At 44.1% G+C, this 13,787-nt stretch overlaps 1 protein-coding gene across 3 annotated transcripts in view; it reads right to left on the bottom strand.

The window, feature by feature from the left end:
* Positions 1-5,195, bottom strand: part of KCNQ4 (potassium voltage-gated channel subfamily Q member 4) — a 95,628-nt gene extending 90,433 nt beyond the window's left edge. Inside the window, exon 1 of one of the 3 annotated variants that reach the window (XM_075604624.1) lies at positions 4,270-5,195. In XM_075604624.1, coding sequence (XP_075460739.1) covers positions 4,270-4,544 — 275 coding nt within the window. In that variant the 5' untranslated portion in view covers positions 4,545-5,195. The remainder of the gene's footprint in view (positions 1-4,269) is intronic. The other 2 variants (XM_075604623.1, XM_075604625.1) reach the window with 2 other exon arrangements.
* Between the last annotated feature and the right edge of the window lie 8,592 nt (positions 5,196-13,787).

The following is a 13,787-nucleotide window of genomic DNA, read 5'->3' as shown; positions in this document are numbered from 1 at the left end:
AGCGCCGATAATCACAGGGAAACGCAAAAAATGGATTTCTGTTTGCAGTGAAGAATAGAAGGGGGGGGGGGGGGGAAATCATTGAGAAACCAGAAACATCACCTCACACTGCCAGGGTGCTAACCCTTTCACTGCCAGGGTGCTAACCCTTTCACTGCCAGGGTGCTAACCCTTTCACTGCCAGGGTGCTAGCCCTTTCACTGCCAGGGTGCTAACCCTTTCACTGCCAGACTGGCGTGCAAGGCATTGAAAAAATAATAATAATGAATATACATATTGTTGGAGCGACGTGGAGAAGAGAGGCTTGCAAACGCAGTACCTGGAAGATCATTGGAGAGGCCTTCATCCAGCAAGGGTTCGACAAGGGCTGCTGATGATGATGATATATATGTATACAGTACATAAACATGCAATATTATGGGATCCACTGAATGTGGAGTTGTTTGAATGCAAACAGCTGTTTGCACTGTATCCATGCAGCGTGTCTGTGTAAGGGGAGCTTAGCACTGCTGCTGCCCGTGTTGTACTTTGTGTAAGGGAATACTAGCTATAGTGTGTGTGTGTGTGTGTGTGTGTGTGTGTGTGTGTGTGTGTGTGTGTGTGTGTGTGTGTGTGTGTGTGTGTGTGTGTGTCTGTAGTGTGTGTGTGTGTGTGTGTGTATGTGAGGTGTAGGGGACATGGGCGACAGTGTATGCCTTTGTCATGGTATCCCGGGAAGATGGATGAATTTATGAATAAATGAACAGGAGCTAAGTAACCCCCTGATAACTGAGGGATTGTCTCTGAGCCCCAGGGGAAGCAAATCTAATAATTCCCCCCCCCCCCTTTTCCCTGACCCCAGCTTGACCAAACAGGGTAATATAACACCGGCTGAACAATCAGAAACCTGGAAGTCCAGAGCCCTGCAGAGCATTGCTTCATGAGGATTGAGGACCTTAACCCCATCACTGTCAGGCACCAGGTGAGCATTGCTGTGATAACCTTAACGCTTCCACTGCCAGAGTCCTGCAGAGCATTCCTCCATGGCGACCCCGTCAGTGCTAGAGACCAGCAGATCATCACTGTTACAAACAACACTCCTCTACTAACAACATCCTGCAGAGCTTTGCTCTGTTAAAATATGAATCCATCCACTATCAGGACTTTATCCCCAACCCTTACAAGAGACCAAGCAGAGTATATCTCCTGTGCCTCTACAACCAGCCCTTGGTACCACACATCACAGGGGGAGGAGAAGTTGTGCTGCTAAGTGCTAGCTCTGTGACACCGTGGCCACTTTGTGTTATACACCTATGTTTGAAGTACTACAAATCAGGCTTCAAAAAGCTGATTGCAAGTCAAATGTTTCCATGTTAGGCTGGGGCCATAGAGGGGGGGAGCAGTGCTGAGGCGCGCTGACGCTGAGGCTCGCCTGCTGAAGCTGTGCGATTTCATGCACATGCAGGCGAGCCAGCGGGCGCGATCGGGAGGCGGGGGGAGGTGGTGGGAGGCGGGGCAGTGTCATCGCTGGGCCAATCGCCAGCGACGCACTGACGTCAATGTCACGGCGCCGTGACGATGACGCTGCTTCGCGCTGATTGGATGTTTTCAGCCGACAGCGCGCTGAAAAACAGCTTGGCTGTCGGCTGAAAAATCCAGCGCCTCAGCACGCCTGCGGACGCTCGCGTGAGCCCCTTCTAAAGACATCCTCATTGAGGATGCAGGGGTTCAGCGCGGAGCGTCCGCACGGCTCAGCGCTGCTTGTCCTTCTATGGACGCACTAAGTGAGAGGAAAGAAAGAATCCCTATATTGTGGCACTTAGAGAGTCGCACTAAGTGAGAGGAAAGAAAGAATCCCTATATTGTGGCACTTAGAGAGTGCACCCAAACTAAAACTTAATATTTATTGATTAATCTTAAAATGATAACTGTTTGGAATAACCATAGATGCAGAACAAATTGTTATTAAAATAAATAATATATTTTTTTATTTATTTTAATAACAATTTGTTCTGCATCTATGGTTATTCCAAACAGTTATCATTTTAAGATTAATCAATAAATATTAAGTTTTAGTTTGGGTGCACTCTCTAAGTGCCACAATATAGGGATTCTTTCTTTCCTCTCACTTAGTCTATCATTTATTCCCTGTGAGCACCACCCTTCCCCTATACTGTTTGGGGTATTAATCCCTCTTCATTCGCTTGAGCAGGGTATATCTGCCAATACTATAATCTGCAGATGATACTTGGTTTATACACTTCTATAGACGCAGTCTTATATTCCGAGAGCTGCTGATCTCACATAACCCGCTTTTGCAATCCTGATTCCTCCCGCCAGTGCCCGGCAGTTACAGGCCCTTCCAGCCGCTCTGACTGATTTCTGCACACTACGTGGATGTCATTTTGGGGCACAGGTCACGCGTTACGTTTCCTCTTGTTTTTTGGGAGTATTCCATTCACGCAGATCGCTGAGCCAAAGATTTCACAACAGAGCGGACGGCATTTCTGCTGCTGACCCCCCAGCCTGACTAGGGTGTGAAACAGGGGGTGCACAATTCAGATGCATATAAATCTGTATTATAGCCTTGGATGGCAGACGGGACAGGGAAGCACTGCAGTGCTCCCACAGGACCGTCCATCTCCAGGGGTGGGCAACTCCAGCCCTAAGGGGCCACCAACAGGTCAGGCTTTCAGGATATTCCTGCTTCAGCACAGGTGGCGGAGTCAGTACGACTTAATCACTGATAGAACCACCTGTGCTGCAGCAGGAATGTTCTGAAAACCTGACCCTGGTGGCCATTGAGGACTGGAGTTGCCCACCCCTGGGTTAAACTGAAAACACAGCAAAAAAAAGAAAAAAAACACAGATCATACCCCCTCAATCCCAGAGCACAGCAATACATTTGTTGGCTACTCTGGCATTCAACGGGTTAAGGGGAAAAAGCAGTGGTACTGTGCCAGTTTCTTGCACACTGTCACGGTAGCCGTATTGCTGTGTCCACTAGCGCCAGAGTAAAATCCTTACAAACTACTGGGTGCATGGCTTTAGATGCCTATCATTTTCCAAAACAGATCCTTTATTATATTTTTACAATTGGAAGTTTAGTTGATCTATTTTCAAACAGTTTATTAAGATTTTTTTGGGCGGGGGATTTAGTTAAAATGAAAAGAGAGAAGAACGCACTGTGTGTTGAAACCCAGATTTATACTGTATTTATAAACCCTATTTTCCTTAACCCCTTTGCGCCCCGGAGACGTCCCTAACTCTCTGCCTTGTGTTATATAGATCCCCAAATAGTCAGCAAGTTCCTCTGGGTTGAAAAAGAAAGGAAAGTGTATATATATATATATATATATATATATATATATATATATATATACGGGCCAAGAGTACCCTCTTTATATATATATATATATATATATATATATAAAGAGGGTACTCTTGGCCCGTATATATATATATATATATATATATATATATATATATATATATATATACACACACCGTCATGGATCACAAAAATATAATGAAGCTGGCACACGTCATTAAACATTTTCCTGTTGAATTCTCCATCACATGCTCCTGTTTACGACGAAATAATATTTATTCCAGATTACTGTACACTCAGCACTGCCAGACAAATGTGTTAAAGAGTAAAGAGCTGATTTTAGGGTTACCGTGCTGACCACTGAAGTGTCAGAACCGCATGCAGCCCCCCAAACGTGTGGCATGTCATGGGCCAGTTAGGATTTTTATTAGGCTGGCTACTCAATACTCATACGACATATATAGCGTACTCACATAAATACATAGTAACTACACAGAGGGTCAGGGCTGCCTATAAGGTTAGAATTCATGGTGCGGTTATATGAATGCAATTAGTTGTGGTACAGTAAAGTAATATTGGGTTACGTATATGAAAACGTAGTACGTGTAGAGTTACGGTTATATACATATAGGGATCCGCACATGAATGGGTAGTATATATGGGTACTCACGTGGACATGGACACGTAGTACGTATAGGGTTAGGGTTATATATAGGTGCATGCACATGCATGGGTAGTATATATGGGTAATCACATGGACACGTAGTACGTATAGGGTTAGGGTTATATATAGGTGCATGCACATGCATGGGTAGTATATATGGGTAATCACATGGACACGTAGTACATATAGGGTTAGGGTTATATATAGGTGCATGCACATGCATGGGTAGTATATATGGGTAATCACATTTACACGTAGTACATGCAGCAACTAAGTTTCATAAAGGGGTACTCACATGAACACGTGGTATATGAAGGCCCAGCTCCGGGGTCTCTCTAACACGTTATACAGATAGTTCTGCAGCCGCCGGTACTTCTTGCGTGAGGTTGAGGTCCGCGGTGGTCCCGGCATGGGGGTTCCTAATAGTCCAAAGCGCCGGGGGGTTCCAGTGTCCGTCTGCACAGCCGTGAGGGCCACAAACTCCATGCTACTGTCCTGCCCGGAGCTTGGGGCCAGGGACAGCGAGGGCACCCGGCCATTGTCCGTCTGGGGCTGTGTCCCCACTGTCATGATCCCTTTGGGGGAGAGTGTGAGGAGCCTTCACCTCATTACAAAGGGTCAGACTCAGAGATGTGACCTGGCCAGAGAGGGATGGGGATGACAGGGAGCTGAGCCCGGAGGATGGAGTGAGGAGGTCAGTCCGCTGGGTATAATTCGAAGGGGGACTCGGTAAATGGGATGATAGTTGTGGTTTTTAGGGCATCAGAGAGGGGCAGAGCAGGAGGGAAAGTTTAGCAAAGGCACAAGTGAGACATACTTGGGATGAGCACACAGGGCTTTTAGGGTGAGAAGTGGGGGGAAGAGTTGTAGCTTCATCCCAGGATAAAGTTTTTGGGTTACGGTGGGTGCTGGATCTGGGTGCAGCCTGGGGACCAGAGAGCTGCTCAGGACACCGGGGCAGACACGAGACACCACCCGGACAAGTTAGTGCAGCTGCGGGAGAGAGGTGCAGAGAGTGCTCCCACCTGCCGGTCACTCACAGCCTGCGCCCTGCAAACTCACCTCTTATTACTCTGGTCCCCGCTCTCCTTCCCTCTCTCACACTGTCCCGTGTTCTCTCTTTCTCTCTCCCCTTCTCATTACATGAAGACCTCCCCCTCTCACATCCCTGGTCCTCCCCCTAGAAGTTACTGTAAGTCACAGACACTGCTGCTCCCCCTCTCTCCTCTCACTGTCTTAGCCCAGCACCTCTACTGAGTCTCCCATTTATCCCCTCTCTTCTTCCATCTGTTTCCTTATCCCCCCGTCCCGTCCCCCTCTATTTTACTTCCGTTCCTATTTGGGTCTTTCGCGTTCTTTCTTCAATTCTCACCCTCCCTCTTTCACTCTCTCATCCCTCTAGCTCTATCTTTTTCTACTTCTCCGCCCTCATTTTCCTTCCTTCCTTCCTCTTTCTTTCTCTCTTTCTTTCTAACAGCCTTTATTCAGCGCTACGCTCTTCACAGAACTGTGCAAGCACTTCCCTGAAGAGCTTACACTCTAATTGTAGTGTCAGAAGCAGAGATAATGTGACTTTCCTAAGGTTACGAACTGGCACTTTGATTCAAACTGAGTGTGCCCACTTCAAAGACTGGTTTTTTTTTTGTTTTTTTTTTTAAATCATTGTCCCACCTCCTTTTAGGTAGGTCAGAATGCGGAAGGGGTTAAGAATACTTGTGTTAATCCCCCACCCCCCCACATTATAATTAAACACTACCTCACATATGCAAGAACATTGAATATCCCTCACTAAAATCAGTCACTGAAAAGATTGTCAGCTCTGTGAGTTAATCCTTTGGCTGACAACAAAAGGGTTAGTGATTTACTCGGCCACTTGATTTCTGTGTTTTGAATCCAAATTGCAGCACCGAGTGCACTGCCAGCGCTATGTAATCATCATCCAGTCCTCATTATTCACTGCCCATGTGCCAGGGCTGTGCCAGGGTAACGTGAACCCTTCGCTGATTGACAGAGGGGCGCCTCACTCTTGAGGTATGAGTCATGCCAGCTGCCCTCTGCCCCCGCAGACATCTCTTTGAAAATCTGCTCAGTGGGCAGCTGTTGAAGTCCATTAGTGGGTAGTTCTGCAGATCTGTATGAATGCTGCGGATGGAAGCTGGCAGGGGCACGGTATCTGTATCCAGCTGAGGAGTCTTAAGAGGGTCTGTCCTGCTGAGGGGTTGACACTAGCCTGTCATCTGCTGGACATGAAGGGTGTCCGGGATACAGGGTGACCTTTAAGGTGAGAGTGATGGGATACAGAGTTTGTCTCCTGTGTACCTATATAATGAGGCTGGTGACCCTGGGCTGGGATTCTGGGAATAGTACAAAGTACCTTTTCTTTCCCAAAGCTTCAGCTTAGTTCTCTTGGTTAGAAAATACTCATTTACTGTTACACCGACAGCACTGACAGTGTACACAGCCCTGCCAACAGGAGGAATCACAGGCACTGTGAATACCGCTCTGAAGAGCTTACAATCTAATTTTGGTAATGTGAGCTACCCAAGATCACAGCTCCACAATGCCCTGTGAGCGCCTCCGGCAGCATTTGGGGTTCATTTGGGGTCCAATGAGGAAAGGATTTGTACAGAGAGAGCACACTGCAGGCATTCAATGGCTTGGCGTGTTCAGGGCACAGGGCGAAAGTTAGGAGATGTCTGGCAGCATGTGAAATGCTGAGCATCGGCCCCTGGCAGGTCTGAGAGTTAGGGAGGAGGAGGTGAGGGGGTGTAATGGGGAGATACCCTGATGTGCATCACATTATTTGCTTACTCAGACACTGCCTTAGCTACAACATTTATACCACTAAATATCTGCAGGCATCGTGGGCCAGCCCTGCTCAGCAGCTTCTGCTGATACCTCTGCTCTTTAGATGTGTTTAGTAATGCTAACAGGGCATTTACTAACGAGTAGTATTGTTATTCCCTTGGTACCAATAACACGCACTTCTCTCCCGCGCCCGCCCTCCCCCTGGTTCTACTTGTCTTTTTTTAGGCTCTTTCTATTTTCTGTTCTGCTTTCTCTTTTAACCCATTCTTAGCCGTTCTTACTTCCTTTCGCTCAATGACTTCTCCTTTCTTTATTACTATATTCTACTTTTATTCTCTCCCTACCAGTTCTATTGTATTTTCTCATTTTTACCTTTCTCTCTCGCTTCCTCTCCCTTTCATACTATACAGATGTAGCCGACTTTATTGCGCCCGTAAACGCAGTGTGTTGCGTTACTAGAGGCGCGTTATTTCACCGTAGTGCTATCGAAAACAATGGTTACGGCGATTTAACGTGTTATTTTGTTTAACTTGCGTTACCGCGGCTAATAACGCCTGCGCATCTGTACATTCCTCTCCCCCAGATTCATTACGTTTGATTAATGCCCCCAAACAGCCTGTTGACTTGAATCTGAGTTAACGTCCGTTCGGGCGCGTGAACTGGTAACAGAGCTTGATTAGTATGGGGGTCGATTCCCGATTTGCTCTATTTATTCTCATTTCTTTCTTTCTCACACTCTCTTTTTCTCTCTATATACACACGCATATTCATATACATTTCTAGATTGTAAGCTCTTCGGAACAGGGGGACATCCTATTGTCTCAGTATATAACGTATATATGTACTCTTTTGTCATACAATGATATTGTCCTCTCAGCCATATTGTACTGCTGTTGGTACCATACACATAAAAGATAATATTCTCTCTCTCCTCCCACCCTCCCCCCCAGAGGGATAAAAAATAAATTTCTTAGCCATATTTATAGCAATAACCCCCTGTGCTCGATATTTTTACCTCTTCACACAAACTGCTGACTCTGTATTCCTCGGCACAAATACTTTCACAGATGGGGGCATTAAGCACGCTTTCTCTCGTGCCTTTTCTGTCTTTTTTTCCCCAAAGAACATCATTTTAATCACTCACCGTCTTCCGCTCCTCTAATTACAAGCTGCAAAAAACAAGAGCAAAAAGAAGACAATAAACACAGCCCTCCCCCAGTCACCCCCCCCCCCCCCCCCCCCCCACGTTTGGGAGACCCAGACTCACGGCATTATGTGGCCACATGAGAAAGCTAGATTTCATTTAGAGGAGCATGAAGGCATAGTATAAAACTTAGCGGTGAATGCAGCTGTTTGTGTCTCCGCTGTGAACAAGAAGCATCTAGCAAACTAACACCCTTAACAAAGGGCCATTTTTAGCCCAAAAAACTGAATCTCTTTTGGCTTGGTGTAAGGCCTTATATCCCTTTTTATCTCTCATGGGTAAAAAGTATTTAATTTTTTGTGCTTTACCTTAATATGTGATGTTCTTCTGTATTTGTTTGTATAGCACATGATTGCTGCTGTAAGATTGTTGGATAATATGTGTATATATATATATATATATATATATATATATATATATATATATAACTTGTGATAAACCGCTCACCACTATGTGAAAATAAATAAGATAAATGATCAAAACACAACCGGTGCAAAGGAATGGTAATAACACACAAAAACAAACAAGGAGATCACGATGTCTCCCAAAGATCCCTATTAATTGCACAACAAGGCTGCTGTAATGTATATGGGTATAATACTCCCTGACAAATTTTCTAATGAGCTGTATGGGGTACACGAAGTAACCGCTCTCAGCACTGTGGGAGGACAGTTACCACTAAAAGCCTAATGCGGGCCAAAATAATAAAGTTTTATTAGTACAAAGACAACGACGCATACTCTATCATAAAAACAATTAAAACAAAAGGGTGATAGGTAACACCAAAAAGGGAATATGGTGGACAATCCAAATACAAGTAATCAAGTATTCCCTAATGGTGGTAACTAGATCGTGGTGTGGGGTTAATAGAGAGGTATCTATCTTATGTCTGGACAATCAAATGTACACTATCCATCAGATACCCGTATAGGTGGCATTAAGGTAACACCCAGATGCCTAGTTGGCTCTGGGATACCAGTACAGTGTATACCCTGACGGAGTATCTCTAGACATAGCCTCCTCTCTATGGGTATCTAACTGTGGTAAATATCAGTGTAGACTTGGTAACTCAGTATAGTCATGAAATACAAATATCACACAGGAGTTTATACTCTAACAGCAAACCTCAATGTGTAGCACATGTGCCAAGATAACCAGTTATTCACTGCGGTGCCAATGACCGTGATCGCATCAGCTGTTAGAGCCCAAAGTCTACTCACAATTGTAGCCGCACATACTGTATCTAAGCTAAGATGCCCGCCGCCTACCATAGCATACCCGGCCCCCCAATACACCAGAGCGATCTCACCCGTGACCTCCACGACGTCAACGCGACGTACGTTTCGCGCTCGGGACTGGCGCTTTCTCAAGGTGGGAGGTTACAAATAGAGTAACACTGCCTCCTTTTATACCCACGTGCCGGGCGGTTCTAGGAATACCTCTATCAGTCCCCATGCAAGGTGAATGACAGCCAGTAGCGTGCCTCACGCATAAAAATGATGTATGTAATCAAATCACTGGGGGAAGGGAAGAAGGATGGAATGATTAACCCCATAATAAACTATAGGTGCGATCACGGTCATTGGCACCGCAGTGAATAACTGGTTATCTTGGCACATGTGCTACACATTGAGGTTTGCTGTTAGAGTATAAACTCCTGTGTGATATTTGTATTTCATGACTGTACTGAGTTACCAAGTCTACACTGATATTTACCACAGTTAGCTACCCGTGTCTTAAACATAGAGAGGAGGCTATGTCTAGAGATACTCCGTCAGTATGTACTGGTATCCCAGAGCCAACTGGGCAGCTGGGTGTTACCTTAATGCCACCTATACGGGTATCTGATGGATAGTGTACATTTGATTGTCCAGACATAAGATAGATACCTCTCTATTAACCCCACACCACGATCTAGTTACCACCATTAGGGAATACTTGATTTCTTGTATTTGGATTGTCCACCATATTCCCTTTTTGGTGTTACCTATCACCCTTTTGTTTTAATTGTTTTTATGATAATTAGAGTATGCGTCGTTGTCTTTGTACTAATAAAACTTTATTATTTTGGCCCGCATTAGGCTTTTAGTGGTAACTGTACTCCCACAGTGCTGGGAGCAGTTACTTCGTGTACCCCATACAGCTCATTCGACAATTTGTTAGGGAGTATTATACCCCTATACATTACAGCAGCCTTGTTGTGCAATTAATAGGGATCTTTGGGAGACATCGTGATCTCCTTGTTTGTTTTTGTGGATAATGTATATGTCTGATACAAAAAGGATTTTCTTTTATATGATGACGTCTTCATACATGTCCCTTCATTTTTTTTAAATTTAATGTTGCAAAGAAAATCAGTAGTGTGCATAACTCCCTTCTATCAACTGTCTAAAGGTTCTTTCTGCTTAAAGAATTAAATGGGGAAACAGCCTTTGCAGCAGAAAATAATGAGATGCTGAACACCCTTCTCGTTCTGCCGTAGCCCTTCAAAAGAGAGGCCTTTCCCTCCTGTGAGGAAGAACTTGCTTGGTTAGTATCTTGTGTTAAACAGCAACACTCAAAAACATCACAGGAGGGCCTTGTATTGCGGTTGAACCCTTGGGGCTTGAATTATATAGAGATACTTATTTTATATAATGCAGAATATCTTTACTTTGACTTTGTCACATACTTTTATTGTGGAACACTTGGTAGCTTTTCCATATCAGGAGAAAGAATCTTGGATGAAAAATATTGTCCGCTGGCCTTAGGAAAGACACACAGGGTGATATTTTCCAAACGTGTGCATATGCTGGGGTGGGGTCTATGACAAAGTCATACAGTGGCTGTGGCATCCCCTGTTCATATCCAGCATGGCTCCATATTATCTTTATAAAGATGGAAATCTGACACCTGGCACCAGAGTGACATCGCTGTAGTAGCAAATCACACGGCAGTGACTCCCGTCCCCCCTAAAGACATGAACAGAAGTAGAGCGGCCACTTCTGTTCCAATCCCTTTCACTGCTCTGATGGAATGATGAACGCTATCCCTGGAAAAGCAGCGGTGGAGTGTTCCCTATGTACAGGATTTTATCTGGTCTTTAGTAGGTTTTCATACCACTCTTAATCCTAGAATATTCGTTATCAAAAACCAAGCTTTACGTTCTGATATATTTAATGATTGTTGGACCACGTCCCATCCAGATGGTGCCGAACATTCACTCCCTACTGCCATTGCCCAACGAGGAGATTCTCTTTTAGCCGTGGTCGCTGGCTACTTCCCAGCAGGTGTTAGCCAAAGAGCGAGACTCGTTTTCATAAACAAGGTCAACCCTGGGAATGAAACTGGCCACCGTAGTCGTAATTTACGCTTTAACCCCTTTGCTACCGGAGGGGCCTGCAACGCATTGCTCTGCATGTTATGGCTTTGCTTGTTATTGCTCTGCATTTCATTGCAGGCCCCTCTGGCAGGGAAGAGATTAAGACGGAGTCAGTCAAGAGATAACTGACCTGACCCTGCCAGACCCATTAAGAAAATCTGGAGCCAGGATATCCCGTACCCACCATCCCAGGGGCCCGGCCTTATTATTTTTAGCTTGTGTGTTCGGTGCAGGCTGTATTTTGCAAATAAATGCTACTTTTCAGCAGGTAGAGAGTTGCTGAAAGTCTTGTTTTCTCTTGCTCAGGGCTGCTAGTTTGATTTCATACCAAGCACTCCGAAGGGAAGCTGGTGAGCCCTTTGTTACAGCCTCAGACCCACTCGTGTGGTTGCAAAATGTTCTTTTACAATTTTATTTGATAAACACAAAAAATAGATGACATAACCCGGCGCTGAAATATGTGAAAACAATGGAAAAAATAATGGAAAAAATAAAGTCCCAAAATGGTGCCAAATGATGAAATGAAAGTCAATGGTTACAACCTGAAAAGTCCAGTTGGGCACAAACTCAGTTCACAGTTCATCAAAACAGATGGTTCTTCTCATATGTTGTACTTGATCATGCATATTAAAGATATCAAGCAGAGAACAAACATTGCGCAGTATATTGAGACAAACAGTAATATTTCCAAATGATGATATATATCTGAATTGCCTACTTACTAGAAGTGGCTAGATCACGTGCAGGGGAGAGAATCTGTTCTTTAAGCCTTCTTGCCCTGGAAGCCTCTTGATGTCGCACGAACCCCTCGTGGTGTTCCTGGCCTCCGTGGGTATAGAAGGGATCTTTCAGCAGCCCCTGTCTTCAGGAATCCTGTACCTCTTACTCCGTTTGGGGAACAAAAAGAAGGACAGAGGATTGCGCAGCACAATAAATCTTTAATGGCACTTGCCCAAATCCACGATAAAATACTCACAGAAGAAGGTGAGATAAAATACAATAAAAAAGTGCTCGGCCCAGCACACACACACAGCCGCCTCAGTCACTGGTAGTTTGCTCCGGTACCGCGTGTACCTCGCATGTATCCGGCGCTCTCGTGTGACGTCACTGTCTTCAGTAAGACTCGCGGCTGGGATGACTGGGACACTGCTCCTTAGGCTCCTCCCTACGCGTTTCGTGACGGGGAACGTCACTTCGTCAGGGGTTACTGTTTGTCTCAATATACTGCGCAATGTTTGTTCTCTGCTTGATATCTTTAATATGCAGGATCAAGTACAACACGTGAGAAGAACCATCTGTTTTGATGAACTGTGAACTGAGTTTGTGCCCAACCGGACTTTTCAGGTTGTAACCATTGACTTTCATTTCATCATTTGGCACCATTTTGGGACTTTATTTTTTCCATTATTTTTTCCATTGTTTTCACATATTTCAGCGCCGGGTTATGTCATCTATTTTTTGTGTTTATTAATTAGTTAGAGATATAAGAGATGTCTCAGTAGATTACCAGGCTGCTTAGTTTAGTAAGTGCACAGCACTGTTTAAATTAGTATTATGTTTAGCGCTTTACACAGTATATTTGTATTTTAAACAATTTTATTTGACTTTTATTTTTTTATCCTGCTTGCACTTTCTGCTGTTAAATTCTCCAGCACTTTCCCCTTGCCGGGAAATGTTAATATGTTAGCTTTTTTTTTTTAGGTCCCCTTAAACATAGAAATATCATATATCTCAACCTGAATCACTAACATCACTGTAACATTCTTAGATATTTAAGTATAAATCCTATCCTAAAATCAGTTCAGTGTGTTGTATACTCCATAGAATTTGTTGGGCTTTTTAAAGTTAGGCCTTTGAGCCTTACTTTGAAACATTTTAACCCCTTCACTTTATATAAAATATTGAAAAACACCCATCTGCAATATAGTGAAGTCTTCCATGGGATAAAGGGGCGATTTGCTATTAAAGTGTGCGGTTTCAAAAGAACCAATTTGAACTAACAGCAGTGAAATATGTTACCAGTCTAAAATAAGTGGTTTAGGCCTCCTTTACAACCCCCCCCATTAAAAAAAAAAAACCATATGCACAAAAATAGTTATATTATTTTTAGGCTTGTCCTGGAAATATTTGCAAACATTGCATCCTACAGTTTACAATGGCTCTTGCTGCCTTATCTTGTCCCCTTTGCCTGGCACGTGCTGAGACAGAGGGAACATTAATAAATCTTACTACCTTAGTCCCAGGGTGCATTAAAAAAAAAAAAATACTGACTATCCCACGTGCAGAAAACAGACCTGCAAAAATAATTTCTAAATACTTATGCGATTTTTGTAAGGCATCAATCACCAAGATGCAAAGCATTAATCTTATCCCTGATATTAGTTATTGTTCTTAAATTGAGTGCACTTTTAACCATTCTCTATAGGGTTAGCCTGTAGGT

Source organism: Ascaphus truei, chromosome 6 (assembly GCF_040206685.1).
Source record: "Ascaphus truei isolate aAscTru1 chromosome 6, aAscTru1.hap1, whole genome shotgun sequence".
Taxonomy (NCBI): domain Eukaryota; kingdom Metazoa; phylum Chordata; class Amphibia; order Anura; family Ascaphidae; genus Ascaphus; species Ascaphus truei.
Note: the sequence above shows the minus strand (reverse complement) of the source record. Positions and strands in the feature narration are given on the sequence as shown.